General features: G+C 33.7%; 2 protein-coding genes across 4 annotated transcripts; one reads left to right on the forward strand and one right to left on the reverse strand.

Annotated features, from left to right (window-relative positions):
• Window positions 1–107: 107 nt before the first annotated feature.
• LOC105347908 (ras-like protein family member 12) lies at window positions 108–8649 on the forward strand. 2 transcript variants are annotated; one of them, XM_011457157.4, is made up of 6 exons: window positions 108–250; window positions 1223–1492; window positions 7081–7137; window positions 7236–7309; window positions 7708–7895; window positions 8061–8649. In XM_011457157.4, the coding sequence occupies exons 2-6, from the start codon at window positions 1411–1413 to the stop codon at window positions 8377–8379; spliced, it is 720 nt and encodes a 239-aa protein (XP_011455459.1). In that variant the 5' UTR covers window positions 108–250; window positions 1223–1410; the 3' UTR covers window positions 8380–8649. The 2 variants fall into 2 exon arrangements, with proteins under 2 accessions (XP_011455459.1, XP_011455458.1); XM_011457156.4 differs by having other exon boundaries at window positions 156–295.
• A 364-nt stretch (window positions 8650–9013) lies between these two features.
• LOC105347909 (uncharacterized) lies at window positions 9014–11804 on the reverse strand. 2 transcript variants are annotated; one of them, XM_011457158.4, is made up of 2 exons: window positions 11761–11804; window positions 9014–9988 (listed from the first exon to the last, which is right to left on the reverse strand). In XM_011457158.4, the coding sequence occupies exon 2, from the start codon at window positions 9918–9920 to the stop codon at window positions 9048–9050; it is 873 nt and encodes a 290-aa protein (XP_011455460.3). In that variant the 5' UTR covers window positions 9921–9988; window positions 11761–11804; the 3' UTR covers window positions 9014–9047. The 2 variants fall into 2 exon arrangements, with proteins under 2 accessions (XP_011455460.3, XP_019930746.3); XM_020075187.3 differs by lacking the exon at window positions 11761–11804 and adding an exon at window positions 11691–11752.
• Window positions 11805–16504: the final 4700 nt, after the last annotated feature.

The raw sequence follows: 16504 nt of genomic DNA on the forward strand, positions 1-16504 counted from the left end.
GTATACTTCCTGGAAACTGGCGGGCAGACGTCTGCGATCTTAGCATAAAGTAAACACCCAGTGTATCCAGAACGGTTCGCCAATCACTGTAATATTCTTAGAAAACACCAAAACTAACTCGAGAGCAAGCTCATGTGTATGTATAATGTATTTTGCGGCCTGATACGTGAATCTCGCAGAGTCTCGCACGTGATCATGACTGTTGCGAACTGAGGCTGCTATGTTGGATGTAAACAGGGCTAGGAGGAGGGTGAGTAGTTGTCATTAGAGCAGGTACTTCTTTATCCTCGGACAGGTACGCTCATTAATCTTATTCTGTCATATAACATTGAGATTTATTGAGAAAATTCAGGATTTTCGGGGTCATAATCTTCAAAATATGTGTTTTTTTCTTATTTGTTTTAATATATCGTTTTTTATATGAAAAGAAAATTTTTTTCTTCAAAAAATTCAATAATAGGAATTATTTCTTGAATTTATAGAAAGTCTGAATTATGCTGTTGTTGGGAATAAAATATCGATAGCTGTTTTCTCTCTTGGTGCATGGGAACCCGAGTTTGATTTTCTGGTTAATAACCAGATCTGTGATGCAAGACCTAAATTGACAGGTGGCATGTTCTGTTCTCGATTTTATCGAATTCATCTCGCGATTTAACATTGCCTTTGTTTTGAGAACAGAAAAAATAATCTTTTAGCTTGAAGTTTCGTGATAGATTAAATTTTGAAGTAAACGTTGGATTCCTCTTATCTGTATTTCAATTACAGTGAAGTGTTATTTGTAAGCATAAAGGGATGATGTTGAAGAATTCAGATATTGTTTTTTAATTGCTAAAACCGACAGTGATATATTTCAGTTTACGTGTGGTTTTAGCTAGTTTTATCAGCAAAAGCGTGTTTAATTAAACAGTCATGAAATTCTCTTTGTACACTTACATGAGGGTCATTTTTAATCGGTGAAAATTCTCTCATATCCTATCATCTTTCAGAATTTTTTGGAAAGTTTATTGGGTTTGTCTCTGACGATTCACGAACTTGAATAAAAACATTTATGATTTCTTATATTCAAAAATGATAAAGAAAGTGTTTTCATTTATGAAGCAGTGAGAGATTGATTAGAATCTGACGTGAGGGTATATAATATTTAATGAAGTAATTGACGGTCGTTCAACAGTTGTTACGGAGTATTTCGCACGTTAACCCCGTTCCTTCCTCTCTGTTACAGATGCCAAGCACCCACTGACCACACTGTTCAATGACTCCGACATCTGGGCACATGGCGATCGTTGGCGATACCCTAATCTGATTCCGGGGGATTCTTTATGAACTCACTTGATCTCTTCAAAATGGACCGGACGTGTAAATTTATCTTACAAAAACTTCTGAGAATCTCTGTGATATAATTAAGAAATTATGAGTGGTCGGCGAGTCGGGGGGAAGCCCTCCCCGGAATACAACATCGCACTGTTGGGAGACCTAGGGGTCGGGAAATCAGGTGAGATGTTTCACCTTGCCATAGGTGTCGTATGGGTTTTTGGTACTTTTCTTCGACGTGCAGATTTTTGTTTACAATATATTTTCGTAAATGATGTAGAAATAATTGGCTTACCAGAAGTGGGACTTGTAAAAGCACAAGTGATCTGCATTAGCAACTGTTTGATAGGTTTTTCCTTCATTGCTATCAAAGAGATTGCGCTATTTCCATGAATTCTCATCAATGAAATTGCGCGCAAACTTGCTATCGCGCCAGTAAATCAGATCTGTGAAATAGCTTTCTCATTTAAAAACACCTACTATTTAAGCAAAGCAAAAATTTGGTAAATCGCGTAATTTTAATGGTGAAACCTAAATTTTTGACTGAATTCTTCAAGTTGGATACAGATTTTGGCGTTACAATGTTGTCCGTTTTCGACTGTAATTGTTGCCCGATGTCTCGCGCAAGGATATCTTAAGCCGGTGCAAGAGAAGAAGATAGGGTTGTTTTAGCAGCGTAGCAGCAATTAGCGCATTGCTGGTACCAATTTACCACCTGTGCAATGTTCAGCTTGTCACTGTGGTCGGACCAGGTTTAATGTTTGTTGTTGGCGGGGGAAGAAGGGGGGGGGTGTTCTGTCGGAGTGAGGTTCTATCTCCGTACTTCATTCAATTTCCTGCTTTTTACGATAGTGTGAGGTCTAGAAGAATTGCATTCATAAACCTTGCATCTATTGGTGTTTAAGGACCCACTTCACACCGAACACTGATTTTAGAGTAATCTGCCATTTGATCTGAAATAGGGAAAAATTGCATTATTTAAAACCAGTTCAAGTATTCTGTACATTAGAATTTTTTTTAGTTTAGGCCAAGATAAAGAAATCGAAAACTTTATTTCCATGCATTCTCAGCACTTAACTAAGTAAAAGCGATTTTTTATTTATCATCAATAATTTTTCGGGATTATATTGGTACGCATGACGTACCTTAGGTTGAAACTAGACATAAGTAAACCATAAAATGTAAATACTTGATAAAGGAATAATCATATGAGTTTAAACTATGTTTGGAAAGTTTGTTTCCTGGTTCATCAAAAAGCTTAGTGTTCCAACCCAGCCTATATCAGCTCAGATTCATTCCTTAATACTTAAACTATCCGCTATTTGTGAAGAAAGTAAGGCCAATTGACTTTAAAATGACAACAAATCGTACAAAATAAAAAGGTAACGTTCCAACAGATTGTTGCGTTTTACGCAAGTCTTTGACGTGAGCAACATTAACGGGTTTTTTTTCAGCCAATCAATAGCGCGTTACAACGAGAAATAATTATTACGATATAATTTTCTCGATAATTAAAATTATCATTTTTTGTTAACGAATAGAGGGTTCTGATTTTAACGAATTATTCTAGAAAGTTTTTTTCCCACTGAGAAATCATTTTATATTGCTGGTTGAAAGACCTCAAGAGATACTTGACAATGAATTAACCCTTGTTGAATTTTCATAGAATGAATAAAGTGTTGATAAATTAACGAATAAATTAACGAACAATTATTAAATGATACATTTTGTAGTGTTTACTCAGTACAAGTTTAATTCTAAATATATTACAATATACGATCATTATAACACCCAAAGAATATTTTTAATATACTTTCGATACACAAAGTGTGTCCCCTAAAATAGATTTAAAGTCCAGAGTTTCAACCCGTAGCTTTGTTTGTGTCATATTTATAATGTACATGTACAGTAAAATGACATTATCTGAATAATATAAAATTTGTAAGATTTACCAACTTTTTGTATCCAATAGTAGATAACAATTCTAGTTTTAAGAATCACATCATAATCTTTGTTAACCATTTTTGCAAAACTGTGGAGGACAGAAAATACTTATCTCAAAAGAGAATTATAATTTGACACATTCGTTTCCTAATTTCTTTTAATTAGTAGAGAATATAAATTTTTTTAAAAAAAAACCCATCGTTTAATTCGGAAGTTTGGGTATTTATAAGCTACACACTACAGTCAAACCATTTGTGAAAGGTCCTTCCCTTCATTAATATCTTCTTTTTTTTAACTTCTCATTGGAACAATCATTAACTAGATATTCCAAAAGAGCAACTGCCGCTTGTGACGCAAAGTTTACAGAAAAAGTTGTTTACCTTTTTATTTTCATTATATTGAAACATTCACAAAATACTTTTGAGCAATATATTAAAGGTATATTATACACATTGAAAGCTTTAAGTGCGTCACAACATTGTTTAAGAATTGATATTTGGCAATGACATATTATCGAAACGGAAATATCCGTTCTTAATGGTTTCTACCATACGATGTCTTTAACACTGCGGCGCTTAATGATGTTTAATTAACAAGATGGTTGTTTTTGCTAATGTTTATGATAACGTTATGGAAAATGAAATATTTATTTATTACAGGCGTCAAGAGCCCGTAAGTAGGCTTTATGTAACGTGAAAGCAAAAGTCAGGCCTCTTAGCCCCCTAACAATACACAATTGATATACCACTTCATTCAATTCTCATAACGGTGCTAAAGGATTTATGACGATGTGCAATTTGTAGCAATGTACAAAGAACAGACGATTTTTGGCGCTTCCTTCCACTAAATATCATTTTCGATTAGCGCCTCGCTTTGTCGTCCTGCTCGACTTTCTTTTTACTACCCTTTTAGTTTTTGTTGTATTACGTTGTTTATTCATGCAATTTGCTTTTTTGGCGAGAACACCTTGCTTTAGTGTATGAGCGAGAAAATGATACTGGTATTTCTACGATGAATCGATACCATGGCGATGTTGCACAACAACAACAATTAAATTTTCTTAACTCTTTAGACACCAGTGCCTGATTTATAATACCAAAGAGTTGAAAAATATTAAAAGTTCTCTGATAAAGAAGAAACACTACCTCGCAGCCTTGTATCTTTTAACAAAACAATTAAAAGGGGTGTTTTCCCTGAAAAGTGTATTTCAGTGAGCGTGTGGCTTATGTAATCTTTCACGTGCGCCTACCATTACTGTCTGTTCTTTGGTCTTCAAAGATAATTCTACGAGAGCTTTACGATCCCAAAGTAATAATTCCACATATACTTCCCTGTGATCTGGACTCCAATATACAACATTCCCCGTGCATGATATCCCCACCAGATTGAATAAATCGGGAAATCTTGATAACAAATCTCTTTTCTTAGACATATTACATCGCTTAATTGCGTTAATGAAGAAGACCTTCATCCAACGTTGATATCGGGGCTTGAGATACCGAGAATGGATGACTTCCAAGTGCGATCTGGTTAGACTGATGGATGGATGGTTTGTGTCGTTATAACCGCGGTATACCACTATATCAAATTAATCCCTCTGAGGTTTATAAGCTATATCTAGAAATAAAGAGGGAGGATTCTTTGATTTACGTTTACGACCTGACAAATTTATACTTTTTTACGCGGAATAAAAGTCTGGAATGTTAGCGCCCTTGACATGGGATACAGTACAGCTCAAGGTCGATAAGGTTTGAAGTATGGTGAATACAATACCCTGATATTGTTTGAATGTCTCTTAGCTGACATCACTAGAATATTGAGTGCATGATATCAAAAACATTTGGTGGTGTTAGGTAACCCAAGGTCTTCTGGGCCAAAGTTATCAAGCTCAAGACGGCCGTGAATTCACAAAAACTCATTGAATTATCTTAAACCATTGCACTGATTCTCGTTGGAACTCTAAGTTGTACAATACTTTTGTAGAAGATTGTGGTGGTAAAATAATTCCAAAAATAGATAGATAGACAAATAAAAAAAATCAAGAAAAAATTGGGATCAGATGCCAAACATAAAAATATGAAATATTCTTCCCAAACTTGTCTCCCACATTTTGGTCTCAATAAGTCATTTTTTTTTCAGAATCTGCTTTTATACAAACATGTTACTTAACAATATTTTCAATACATGTACTGAGTATAAAGTTGATCATCAGTCATATTTCCAATACTAGTATTCAGCTGATCATGTCATTTTTCAAACCATGCTTGCAACATACCATCACATAAATAGAAATCTATCTCATAAATATTGCAATAAAGTTCATAAAAGAATGACAAAACACATTTTTTTTTTTGCAAAAACAGTACGTGTCAGTGTGTCTTGAATGTTCAAGAATAAAATCAGATATTGCCAAAAATAAATATATAATCGATTATACGTATTTGAAAATACATTTTTGAAACATGTTAGATATGCGAGGTTTTGATAGTTCATTTCTTCTCCTTCAAACTGAAGGTATTTTACGCGAATTGTTTTTAATATAGATGAAGTGACAGATATTCTCTTGTAAAATGTTTTATTCATTGCTTGTTGTTTAAACAAAACCAAATGCTTTCTTTGATAGTTCAGAAAGCTGTTCATGCATGTTAAGTAAAATTTTCAGCATTTTATCGGCTCTTTTTATATCTATATCTTGTATTTCCATATACATATAAAGTGAGCAAAAGTGCTTTTAAACAAATTATTATTATTCAATATGTTACAAAGATTAAATCGTTAGTGCATTTGTACATATCATATCTCTTAACTATTTGGTCATATCTTGCTTTGGCTGTTTTCCAACAGTTCTTTGTATTTTTTCACTAAAGGAATTAACCAAGAGTTTGTTTTAAAAATACCCTGGAATATATATAAAACGATGTTATTCGATGGGTTTTTTTTTTTTTTTATAAAAACGAGCTTTTACCTTCCATTATTTATTGTCAGCACATCGCCATATTTATTAATATCTTCAATTATTCATCTTTTTACCCAGTTTTACAAATTCTACTAAAACATTTGCTGTAACCAAATTTACAAATTCTACATAAAAAATATATCTGCAATAATAACGGCAACTTTTATAGCAAAACCCAGGGTATAGGTTTAATGAAATCAAATTCTTTTGACAAGTGTATTTGTAGGCAAATAAATTCAGCATGTAACCATTTAATGCAAGAAAGTTCAATGCCCTCGAAATACAGAGCGTTATCAATTTAATGATCGAATATTAACGCAAAGGCAGAATAGCACTTTACCATAAAAAAGTTGCTACACAAGAGTTTTCTGGGCACCATCTGTATTCCTATTCAGAATAAATTGTTTTATGCTCGTAATTTTGTCTCCTCTGTGTTAACTTACTCAATAAAATCTACAAGAAAACATTTTTCGACTCGGGCAGTTGTAGATGGTAATCTTTAGATGCAATCTGACGAGCTGGTATCCGCCATTAGTGCGCGGCAACATTCGGTTGAATTTCCCGTTGAAGCAACATGGAACACAATACAATCAGGTTAATAAACGTCAAAATTATCGGTGCATCTCTTGTGTATTTTATGTACATGGATCTAAAAAATGTCTTATCTACGAGACTACTCCCGAAATTACCTTGAGAAAGGTACCCCGTCGCTAGTCTGAACTTTACAATGACGAATCTTTCTGAACTTAAGCAGCGTCTGAGCTCTAAGTTCTCATTTTGATTATAAATCTATTCATATCGTTCATTAAGATATTCGAGTCATTTTTCTCCATGTCTTATATCAATAATCCGGTTATTTCTGTTTGCAGCACTGACAGTGAAATACATTACAAGAAGATTTATCATGGAATATGATCCTTGCATAGGTATAATTATAATGACTGCACTCATCACATCGCAGGTAGCATCTTCCTAGATATAGAACTACAATAATTACAGTTATTTCTCTATAATCTTTTTACAGAGGACACATACACAAAACATGAGGATATTGACGGGCAGGAACTGTCCATTCACGTCATGGACACCAGTGACAAGGTGCGCAAATTACCTATTGTGTATACAGAATATATAAATCTATTTCTAAAGCAGTGTGATTCCTATTTTTTGTCAGAAACGTTATCACGATTAAGTCATGTAAAATGTAAAGCGCACTGAGCGACCGCAAAAATGTACTGTACTCACTTTGATGTCGGAGATTATTTTGCATCAAAAACTTTTCAAATGAAATTAATGAACTCCTTGTGTGTTGTTACGATTTGTACCTAAATCTCCCCCCTGCAGCAGTAAAAAACAATAATTGAAATCTCTGTTGTCAAAGACCTGTTTCTTTATTTCTGGAGCTAGTCAGGTGCACTTTTTTACTTGAATGGTAAACTTTATTTGAACTATTAAACGTCTTTGAGGAATTATTAACTGAGCATGCACACTTGCAGGAGGACAGCGACCCCCAGCGGTATTTGCGCTGGGCCGACGCCTTCATGGTGGTATATAGTATCACGAACCGAGAGAGTTTCCAGACTGTCCGGAAATACCTGGAGAACATTACTCAGTATATAAAGGCAGTTGGAAAAGAGCTCCCTGTCGCCATTGTTGGCAATAAAATTGACTTAGAGAGATACAGGTAGGGTTTGAAAAATTTCAAATTCAGAAACTGAAAATATCAAACTCATGGTCGTCCGTCTTGTTTACAGACATCAAACAAGCGATTCATTCATCTTCAAATTTGTTTTGTTTACGAGCCCTAAATGTGTTTTGTTTACCAGCTCCAAATGTGTTTTGTTTACAGGCAAATCAGTAAAGAAGAGGGAGCAGCATTAGCAACAGAGTTTGAATGTCTGTTCTTTGAGACAACGGCAGCAGAGGAATTTGAGTATGTTGAGGACATCTTTCACGGTCTTGTGCACGAGATTCAGCGAGAACGAGGCGAGAAACACATTCACTTTCAGCCTCTTTTTATAACGGAGGAAAAGTTTCAGAGTGCTCAGAGAGGCGGACGGCCGAAGTCTCCTCGGTCTCCTGCAGACCGGAAGGACGATAAAACCGGAAGCAAGAAAAATAGTTCCAGTTTCAAATTATTTAACAAAAGCTTTAAAATCTTTAATTGATTGTTATTGTTTTAACTTTCTTTGATTAGTATGGTATTTATTTATCTGCCAGATGGTATAAGCAAATGCTGCAGAATGGATATAGGTATACTTACATATACATTGTTTATATATTTTGTAATGATACCATTTCCAAGAGTACATATGTATCAAAGATATTTAGGTACCTTGGCAATTCTAAGAATTTGCAATATATGTTCACACATTAAATTGTTACATGTTTTATTGTCACTGAGATCAATATATTTGTAATAAACTAGTGTTGTTACATTTTTGAAATCCTTGTCAAATTCGATAGGAGGGTATATGATTAAATATTTGTCTAATTGTGCATGTTAATTTAATTTTTTCATCAAACAGATATCATTTCAAAGTATTTACAAAGCTACATACAATATAAGTTTGCATTCAGTACTACATTGTTTTCCTTCTTGAGAAATTGTGTATTGTCAATAATTACGATAGTAAATTCTCTAGTAAGAACATCTTTTAGTGCTTACTATAAGTACTAATGTCTTACTATAAGTACTAATGTCTTACTATAAGTACTAATGTCTTACTATAAGTACTAATGTCTTACTATAAGTACTTATGTCTTACTATAAGTACTAATGTCTTGGTTGTTTTTCACGCGCTCTCATCATTACAACTTTGTACTCGGAACTTCTTCACCTTCCAAGTTTATTCATCAGTGCATTCCATTCTCTCATATAATCCTGAGGGTGCTCTTTTAGATGTGCCGCGTGTATAGATTTCTTCCAGGAGACGGACGTCACGTCCAGCTCTTTCTCTTTCCACTTGGTTATCTCTTTCGTGACGTAGGAGGCATCACACATAGGGTCGTTCTCAGAAAAGAAAACCAGTGTAGGGACCTTTACCACACTCCCCCAGAAATGGTTCACCATTTGGTCGTATACGTCTGTGGTTTTTTTCTTTGTGAGCTTGAAGAACGAGTCCATGAGTACGTGTAACGGTTTCCTGAGGGGTCGTGGAACAGATAAGCTTTCACAGATTCCAGTGACCATGTGGTCGTAGCTCCCCGCCACTACACTGTCAAAGACCTGACCCCGGATGTTCTCCCGAAAGAAGCCAAACTCGCTGCTTTGGCTACTAGAGATCATGGAACACGTCGTAAAATTGTAAGCACCAATGGAGAAGGCATGGACAATATATTTGTCTTCCTTTGGATTCCGTTTGTTTTTCAGAAAAGCAAGAATCTCTTGCGATAGCTTTACAGACACTGGCGGCCAAACAAAGGACGCCATCTGCCCCTTTATTGTCAGAACATCAAATCCAAGTTCATGGTAAAGCATACAGTACTTGTCAACAGCCTTACCATTTGGATATAACCATTCATAGAACAAAACAAGGTCACGTGGTTTCTTCTCCGGGTATTGGGCCACAGACCGTAAGGTCAGCTGTTTGCTGAGACGATTTTTGTGAACTTTAACTTCCGGTGTGGCTTTGGTGGTGCTCGAAAGATAAGCACAGCCGGGAATCCGTGAAACACGTGACATCGCTCCTCTGAAAAGGAGACCCATTTTGGTGTGGAAGGTCTCGGTTCAGTTGTAATCAAATCATGGTCTGTTGCATAAAGTTTTGGTACACTCTAATAATACAATATACATGTACACATTTATGTAGAAATTCATTAACAAAAAATAAGTGCATGTACATGTATTTCAATGCAAATGTGGGAGATATCACAAATCTTAGCTTATACTTCACGCCTAAAAGACAAAATAAATCATATTCCAAAGGAATATTATATGATGAAACATTCAGTTTATCTATTATCACAGGAGTATGGAAAAGGTCATTCCCCTGCCTCCACTTGGCACCCAGGGTAGGAATCAAATATTTCTTATCCTTAAAGCACATCTGCAAGACATCGAAATGGGCTCCAAAACATAATTATATTGGCTCATGTTTATGTGATAATAGAAGTTCTGGCAACGCATTATCATACAGAAAGGCGTCATATTTGGCACCTAATTAGCGCGAAATATAAAAATCTTTTGGATACCGCAAAACATCAATCTACGACTTATATATGAACACAGGGAATGGTTAAGGTGGTTCGATATATCAAAGCATTATTTGATGGATCGATAAAGAATCATTTTTAAAAAAAATGTTCATACAAAAATGACATGATATTGTCTTCAAATTGTTTTATGGTTTTTTCTGTATATTATAATAGAAACCAGAAACATCGTTTTAGCTGCGAAGAGGATATTTTATAGCTAAAACTTTGGTACCATTAATCCATAATACAATTATCTATAAATAGTGTAAATATTTACATTTTTAACTGTCTTTGTCTGTGATAATATTACGAATCAATTTTGAACCCTAAAACCCAATACTAGTAACTTCATAAAACTTGAATGACACAAAATGGGAGTGTCTTATCAGCATTACCGAAAAACGGTAGTGGTTGTGCCGCGTAGTAATACAAAGCACGTGCTACATAAAAAATAGTGGTTAGTAAGGAATCATTCTTTGAATATTATGAGGTAATAATTTCGGTCGGAGCGTGGTCAAATCTATCACTGAAAAAGCCCTTCGGGCTTTATTGGATTTGACCACGCCCCGACCGAAATTATTACCTCATAATACTCAAATAATGGTTCCTTATTCCTTAAATACATTCCAAAGACGGCCATATATACCTTAGAATATTTTTGAAAAAAAAAAATTATATGATAATGACAATCAAGAACTGAAGATATTTTTAAACCTATGGACCAAAACTACAAATAAACTGCAACTCCCATTAAACAATTGCTATACAAACATAGTTCAACAAGAAATTGAAATAAAATAGTGGAATTAAGTATAAATTGTAAAAACATTTAATCACATAAAGTTACAACACGACAGAATTATCGCAGTTTTGGAAAATTCCGGGTTGTTCAGCTGGTTTCATTTACTGATTTTATTATGCATATCAATTATTCAGAAAAAATGGTAGTGTTTTTATAATTCAATCTTAAAATAATTCTGCTCAGGATCAGATTATTTTAAATCGGAATCGGTTCAAATTTGTCTGAAATTTCGCTTTTTCGTTTCAATTTCTTTGTAAAAAAAATCATTTGTTTGATAAGTAGCTTTTGTGACTATTTGTTATTCTTTAGATTATATCCATAGATTAAAATAATAACAATTTTCAAAAAATCTGTTCTACAATGGAGTTGTCTTTCTTTCCCGTCCCAAAATAAGTCCGTCAGTGATTTTAGACTTCAATTCTTGAAAAGTGTCATGTTAATGTCATTGTGCATGTGTATCTAAATTAAAGAGTTTCCTACCTCAGTAAATATGCGTAAAGATATTTGTACATCTCTCATAATATCACAAAAAATATCAACAAATACATACCCCTATACATAGTGTCGCGAAAATGAAAGTAAATAATAAGTTGCGCTTGAACTTATTCGACTATTTTCTCTCTCTTTCTCTCTCTCTCTCTCTCTCTCTCTCTCTCTCTCTCTCTCTCTCTCTCTCTCTCTCTCTCTCTCTCTCTCTCTCTCTCTCTCTCTGTTGAGAATTGAGAATACAAAATCAATAATTTAATTCATTTTATTTTAATTGAATTTACTTCATTGATAATTAAATGTAATGGAGTTGTTCAGTTACAAGCGAGACATTTGACTCACAATTCTTTTTTTTATTTTAATGTAAGCTGGACTCGTTCCATGTTAAATATTATATAAAGGTTATATAAATAGTGGTAAAAGTTTATTTGAAAATAGTTTTTTGTTCTTCAAAGAATTACTAACTTATGAAAACAGAATGTTTTTTAGTGTATATGTTTGAAATATGAATAAAATTTATATCTTAGTAATATATTAAACAAAAACGAAAGGTGTTAAAAATGCCTCACCCGGAGTAATAAAGTGTTGTTTTTTTTAATACAAAGATCATTGTAAATATGATAAAATGTCATTATGCAAATACGTGTACAAAAAGTGCAAATTCGTGTCAGTGAAAAGTGCGAATATGACAGACATAGAATTAAAAAATTTAGCAACATCGCAATAAATTCATAAATTCTTAATAATTTATATTGATAAATCGTAGATTTTCGGCTCACAGGAGGCTCAAATCTTATTTTCTTAAAAAAATTTGCACTTGTGCTTCCTTTTCGGTAAAATATTCAGTTTTATGATAATGGGTTTATATTGGAAAACACTAATTTAAAATCTTACAAATCCTAGTAACGACCAAATATTCAGTATGTTTATATTATGTAATGTACCGAGATTGCATGTGGTAAAAATAAAGGAGAAAAGGAGCATGGGTGTATGTTTGTTTTTTATTTGAAAGCTATTTTTATTATGTTTCAATACACATTTTTTTTTATATTTTCTTCATATCTTATTCAATGTAAATACGCGTCGCTCTAACACTCGGGAGATCTGACTTTAAACGATGGTGTTCTATCACTTGTTTGGCACATCGACACCTTTATCTTAATTTTCATGTTAAATTACTGACGAGGAGATATTGGTGAACCCCTTTTATAAAATACATTTTCTAGCCTATACGTATACCATTCTTCTGTTTTGTACCTGGGGGTCACCGGTCATACATGTTAAATTAATTGATATGTCTGATACGACACTCCGAATCAGTGTTTTACTACCATTAACAAACAAAGCAAGTTCATTTGAAGGAAATACGGTTATTCCAAATCTGTGTCTGATTGAACAGATATCACCTTGTTGTCTTAACGTGTTTGCGAGCCCATGGATTACCGGATGCAATAAATGTAAAAGATCTTTTATGTATTACCATAGAAGGATATCCAATCTAGCTGTGTCCGAGGCTGCACCAGTAATTTGTAATTGTTTTGAATTGTGTGTTTTTGTTTCCAAAGGAAGCGATAAAAATTCCACCGACAGTGGTACAAATGGAATTATTCTATATCCATTAATGCTTTTAGTTCTTAAGCATCCCATTGAAGGTTCGTATCCTGCGCTTGATGTTTTCTATTTAATCCGATTGTGATTGCTGCCAAAGAAACGTGATTAAAAGAATCCCCGTGTGTTTTAGTTTGGACATTGATCGTCACTTGTTAACACTTTTATGCAAATTTTTGTTTACCAAAGTTGTTATATTGATAATGATTGGATGTTGAATTTTTATCTTTTGAATGTATGCATTTTTTCATGTGCTGTTAAATAGATGGTATTTTTTTTCTTTTTCTTGTTAAATGAGAATCTTATTTCAATGGAAAAAAAACTACATTTTTATATAGAAAATATATTGGCAAAAAGCAAAGTAGAAGTTAAGTCGATTCAATTGAACGAATTAACAACAACTGCAAAATAGCAAAATAAGACCACAAAGATATTACAATTATTAATTCTCTTTGTTTTTAATATCTTTTAATTTCAATATCCAATAACAATCAAGAAGTTAGGAGTTGGGATGGGGCGTGGTCTGGGGGGGGGGGGGGGGTCATCAGAAAGAAAAATCCGACTTTCATGGTTTTAAAATTAATGCACATATTGATCCTAGCTCTTATATAACGGTTACTTCAGTAAAGCGACCTAGTCCCAATGGAATCAATATCGATTAATATTTAATCATTTTAATTCCGTCTCTATCTAAATGGATTATATTTATAATGCAAGACTTTATCGCCACCATCGAAACAAGCTTGTGTAAGACCGAGATTAAACACTTCAGAGCGCAGCCATTAATGTGTGATACCCTGATTTTATAACCATTTTATAAGACACTCTAATGACACTTAATAAGTGAAGATACTAGTATTAAATAAGAAGGGTAAATTTTGAACATTAAAAATTGTCCTGTTTTGATTACTATAATCCACCAATACAACTCCATGGGCGGATTCATAGCTTTAATAAAGGGCCATTTTAAATGACAGCTCATTAAAATATATGATCATTATTACTTCCTAGACAAAATATACAATTTCATGAAATTTTTGTATGAAACGAAAAAGGGAGTGTGATCACAATTATAGCAACATTTTCTGTTGTCATGCATTAATGATGGGTGAGCTTTCGAAGAAATCTTTTATGCAAATAATTTGTTTATCTTTACTGTAAAACTGAACATTTATTTTATAGCTTATACTACTAAAAAAAAGCCAATCTCAGGTGGCGGCGAATTTCTTTTGTTATTAAAATTAATTTTTTAAATGTATAGAGACCCAAAAGAACATATGGACTAGTAGCTGATGGTTTCGATTTTGACGAGGTCTGATGCAAGGTGGTGTTCTTTCAAATGCTGTTTTCTCTTTTATTTTATGTATTTTATGATATTATTGCAAAGGAAATTCAAAAGTGCTATTGAAAAGACTGATTCTGAATTAGTGATTAAATGAGGGAACGAAACAAGTGTCGCGCAATGAACATTATAAAATATTGTTAATTCTTTTATTTGTCTCAGTTTTACATCAAAGTGTTTTTATGAAATAGAAGATAGAAGGATTGGAACACATTATTTGCAGCGCTCTTATACAAGATAGCAACACTGGTGTGTTGTCATGACTCCTTTCTTTTGTAGAGTTAGTCAGTAAGATTTTCCACTTTCTCCATTATAAGGTAGCAAGGGACAGTTTCGAATAAAGTAACCGTCAATATTTTTGTAAATTTGAGAGCTGCTGTACTTGAAGGCTTATGAGTGTTGCTAAAATTCATGAAATGATTTTTAATGATTATCATTAGTAAGAGGGGTGTCTCTTGTTGAAATTGATATGCAACATGTAGGCCCCATATGTTAGGTACATGAGAATCAGAAGTAAAATGCGAAACTTGCGGCTATGACTGTTGTGTTGACTTTACACAGTGAAAGTGCAAGTTACAGACGGGAGGTAAAATAACACGAAAAGTAGATGGATGGGGCATTGTAAACTATACATCCAAGTTTCTGGCATGTAATAGTGCAACATGCACGCGGTACGGAAGGTCAACTCTCTGCAGGGAATTAGCTGGGTGAGGTCTAAAAAAGCTGAAAAATCATGAAAAATTAGCAAAATATGAAAGGGTCAAAATCTCATAAAAACCAGTATGTAGAGAATTTTACAGGTTTTGACTAGTAATTTTCTTCAGAAATTGGTGATTGGCCATATAAAGGGTGAGTTAAAGGTGTGCTGAATGGGAACTGATGAAATTCTAGTTACAGAGTTCCGAAGACATGCACCCCTTGGCTACAATGAATTGTATCAAAAAAACCTGTCCCGTGCCACCTAAGACCAAAAAATCGTATATATTAATAGCTTTCGTAATCTAATGTAGCCACTATAACCTTAAACAAATCAAATGATTTCTGCATACATGTCACTGTATTATAGTACTCGAAAGAAAAAAAGGTGGCCAATGTCAGTCCAAGTGGCCCGGAAACCTACACCTCTGTAGCAAATCAAAATGTTATAGTATTGCATAGGTAACATGAGATCAGAACTGTTTACAAAAAGTAGAACCCAACAGACACACAATATGTTTCTTAAAATTCCTTTTTTCACGTAAATTTTGTTCCGGACACAAAACCTATAACCATTTTAACAAGACCTTGGACTTTCAGTAGGACGTAATTATCTATTCTTGCATCAAAACAAGTTAAAATGACGCTGGTTCAAGCGAAATGTAAACCGTTTGCGTAGTCATAGCTCAAAAGACAGACCAATCTTGTTGATTTCAAAAGGCCATATGAGTGACCAGCAATGAAATAGACAGGCCTACGTCACATTGCTGCTTAACACAACTATCCAATGTCCAAGCTCTTGTTAAAATGGTTCTTATTCTTTGTAAAATATGTTTCAAAAACATACCCTTACAATTTTAGTCATATTGTTTCACATAAACTTTATTAAATGATTGCTAAACCACACGAAGATTATTTAAACACATACAAGATATCTTATTTATTGGATGTCTCAATTTATTCAAAACAAAACAAATAAGTGTCTAAGTTTTTAAGAATCCCCATAGTTAGTATTGATAATGATTAATCATTTATTTCTACGGGGGTTTAAGGGCGATAATTTACAAATACGTAGGAAATGAGAAATGGTGGTAATTTTATTATAATTTATAATACAAACGTCATATTTATGTTTAACACAAAGAAGTGACATAATTTGCTG

This window comes from Magallana gigas, chromosome 6 (genome assembly GCF_963853765.1).
Source record: "Magallana gigas chromosome 6, xbMagGiga1.1, whole genome shotgun sequence".
Classification (NCBI taxonomy): Eukaryota; Metazoa; Mollusca; class Bivalvia; order Ostreida; family Ostreidae; genus Magallana; species Magallana gigas.

What these genes read in the sequence shown, in the direction of transcription:
- LOC105347908 (XM_011457157.4), top strand. Translation starts at nt 1,411, where the DNA reads ATGAGTGGTCGGCGAGTCGGGGGGAAGCCCTCCCCGGAATACAACATC. An exon ending in CCTAGGGGTCGGGAAATCAG is followed by an intron (nt 1,493 to 7,080) that starts GTGAGATGTTTC and finishes TTCTGTTTGCAG; the next exon opens with CACTGACAGTGAAATACATT. An exon ending in ATTGACTTAGAGAGATACAG is followed by an intron (nt 7,896 to 8,060) that starts GTAGGGTTTGAA and finishes TTTTGTTTACAG; the next exon opens with GCAAATCAGTAAAGAAGAGG.
- LOC105347909 (XM_011457158.4), bottom strand. Translation starts at nt 9,920, where the DNA reads ATGGGTCTCCTTTTCAGAGGAGCGATGTCACGTGTTTCACGGATTCCC.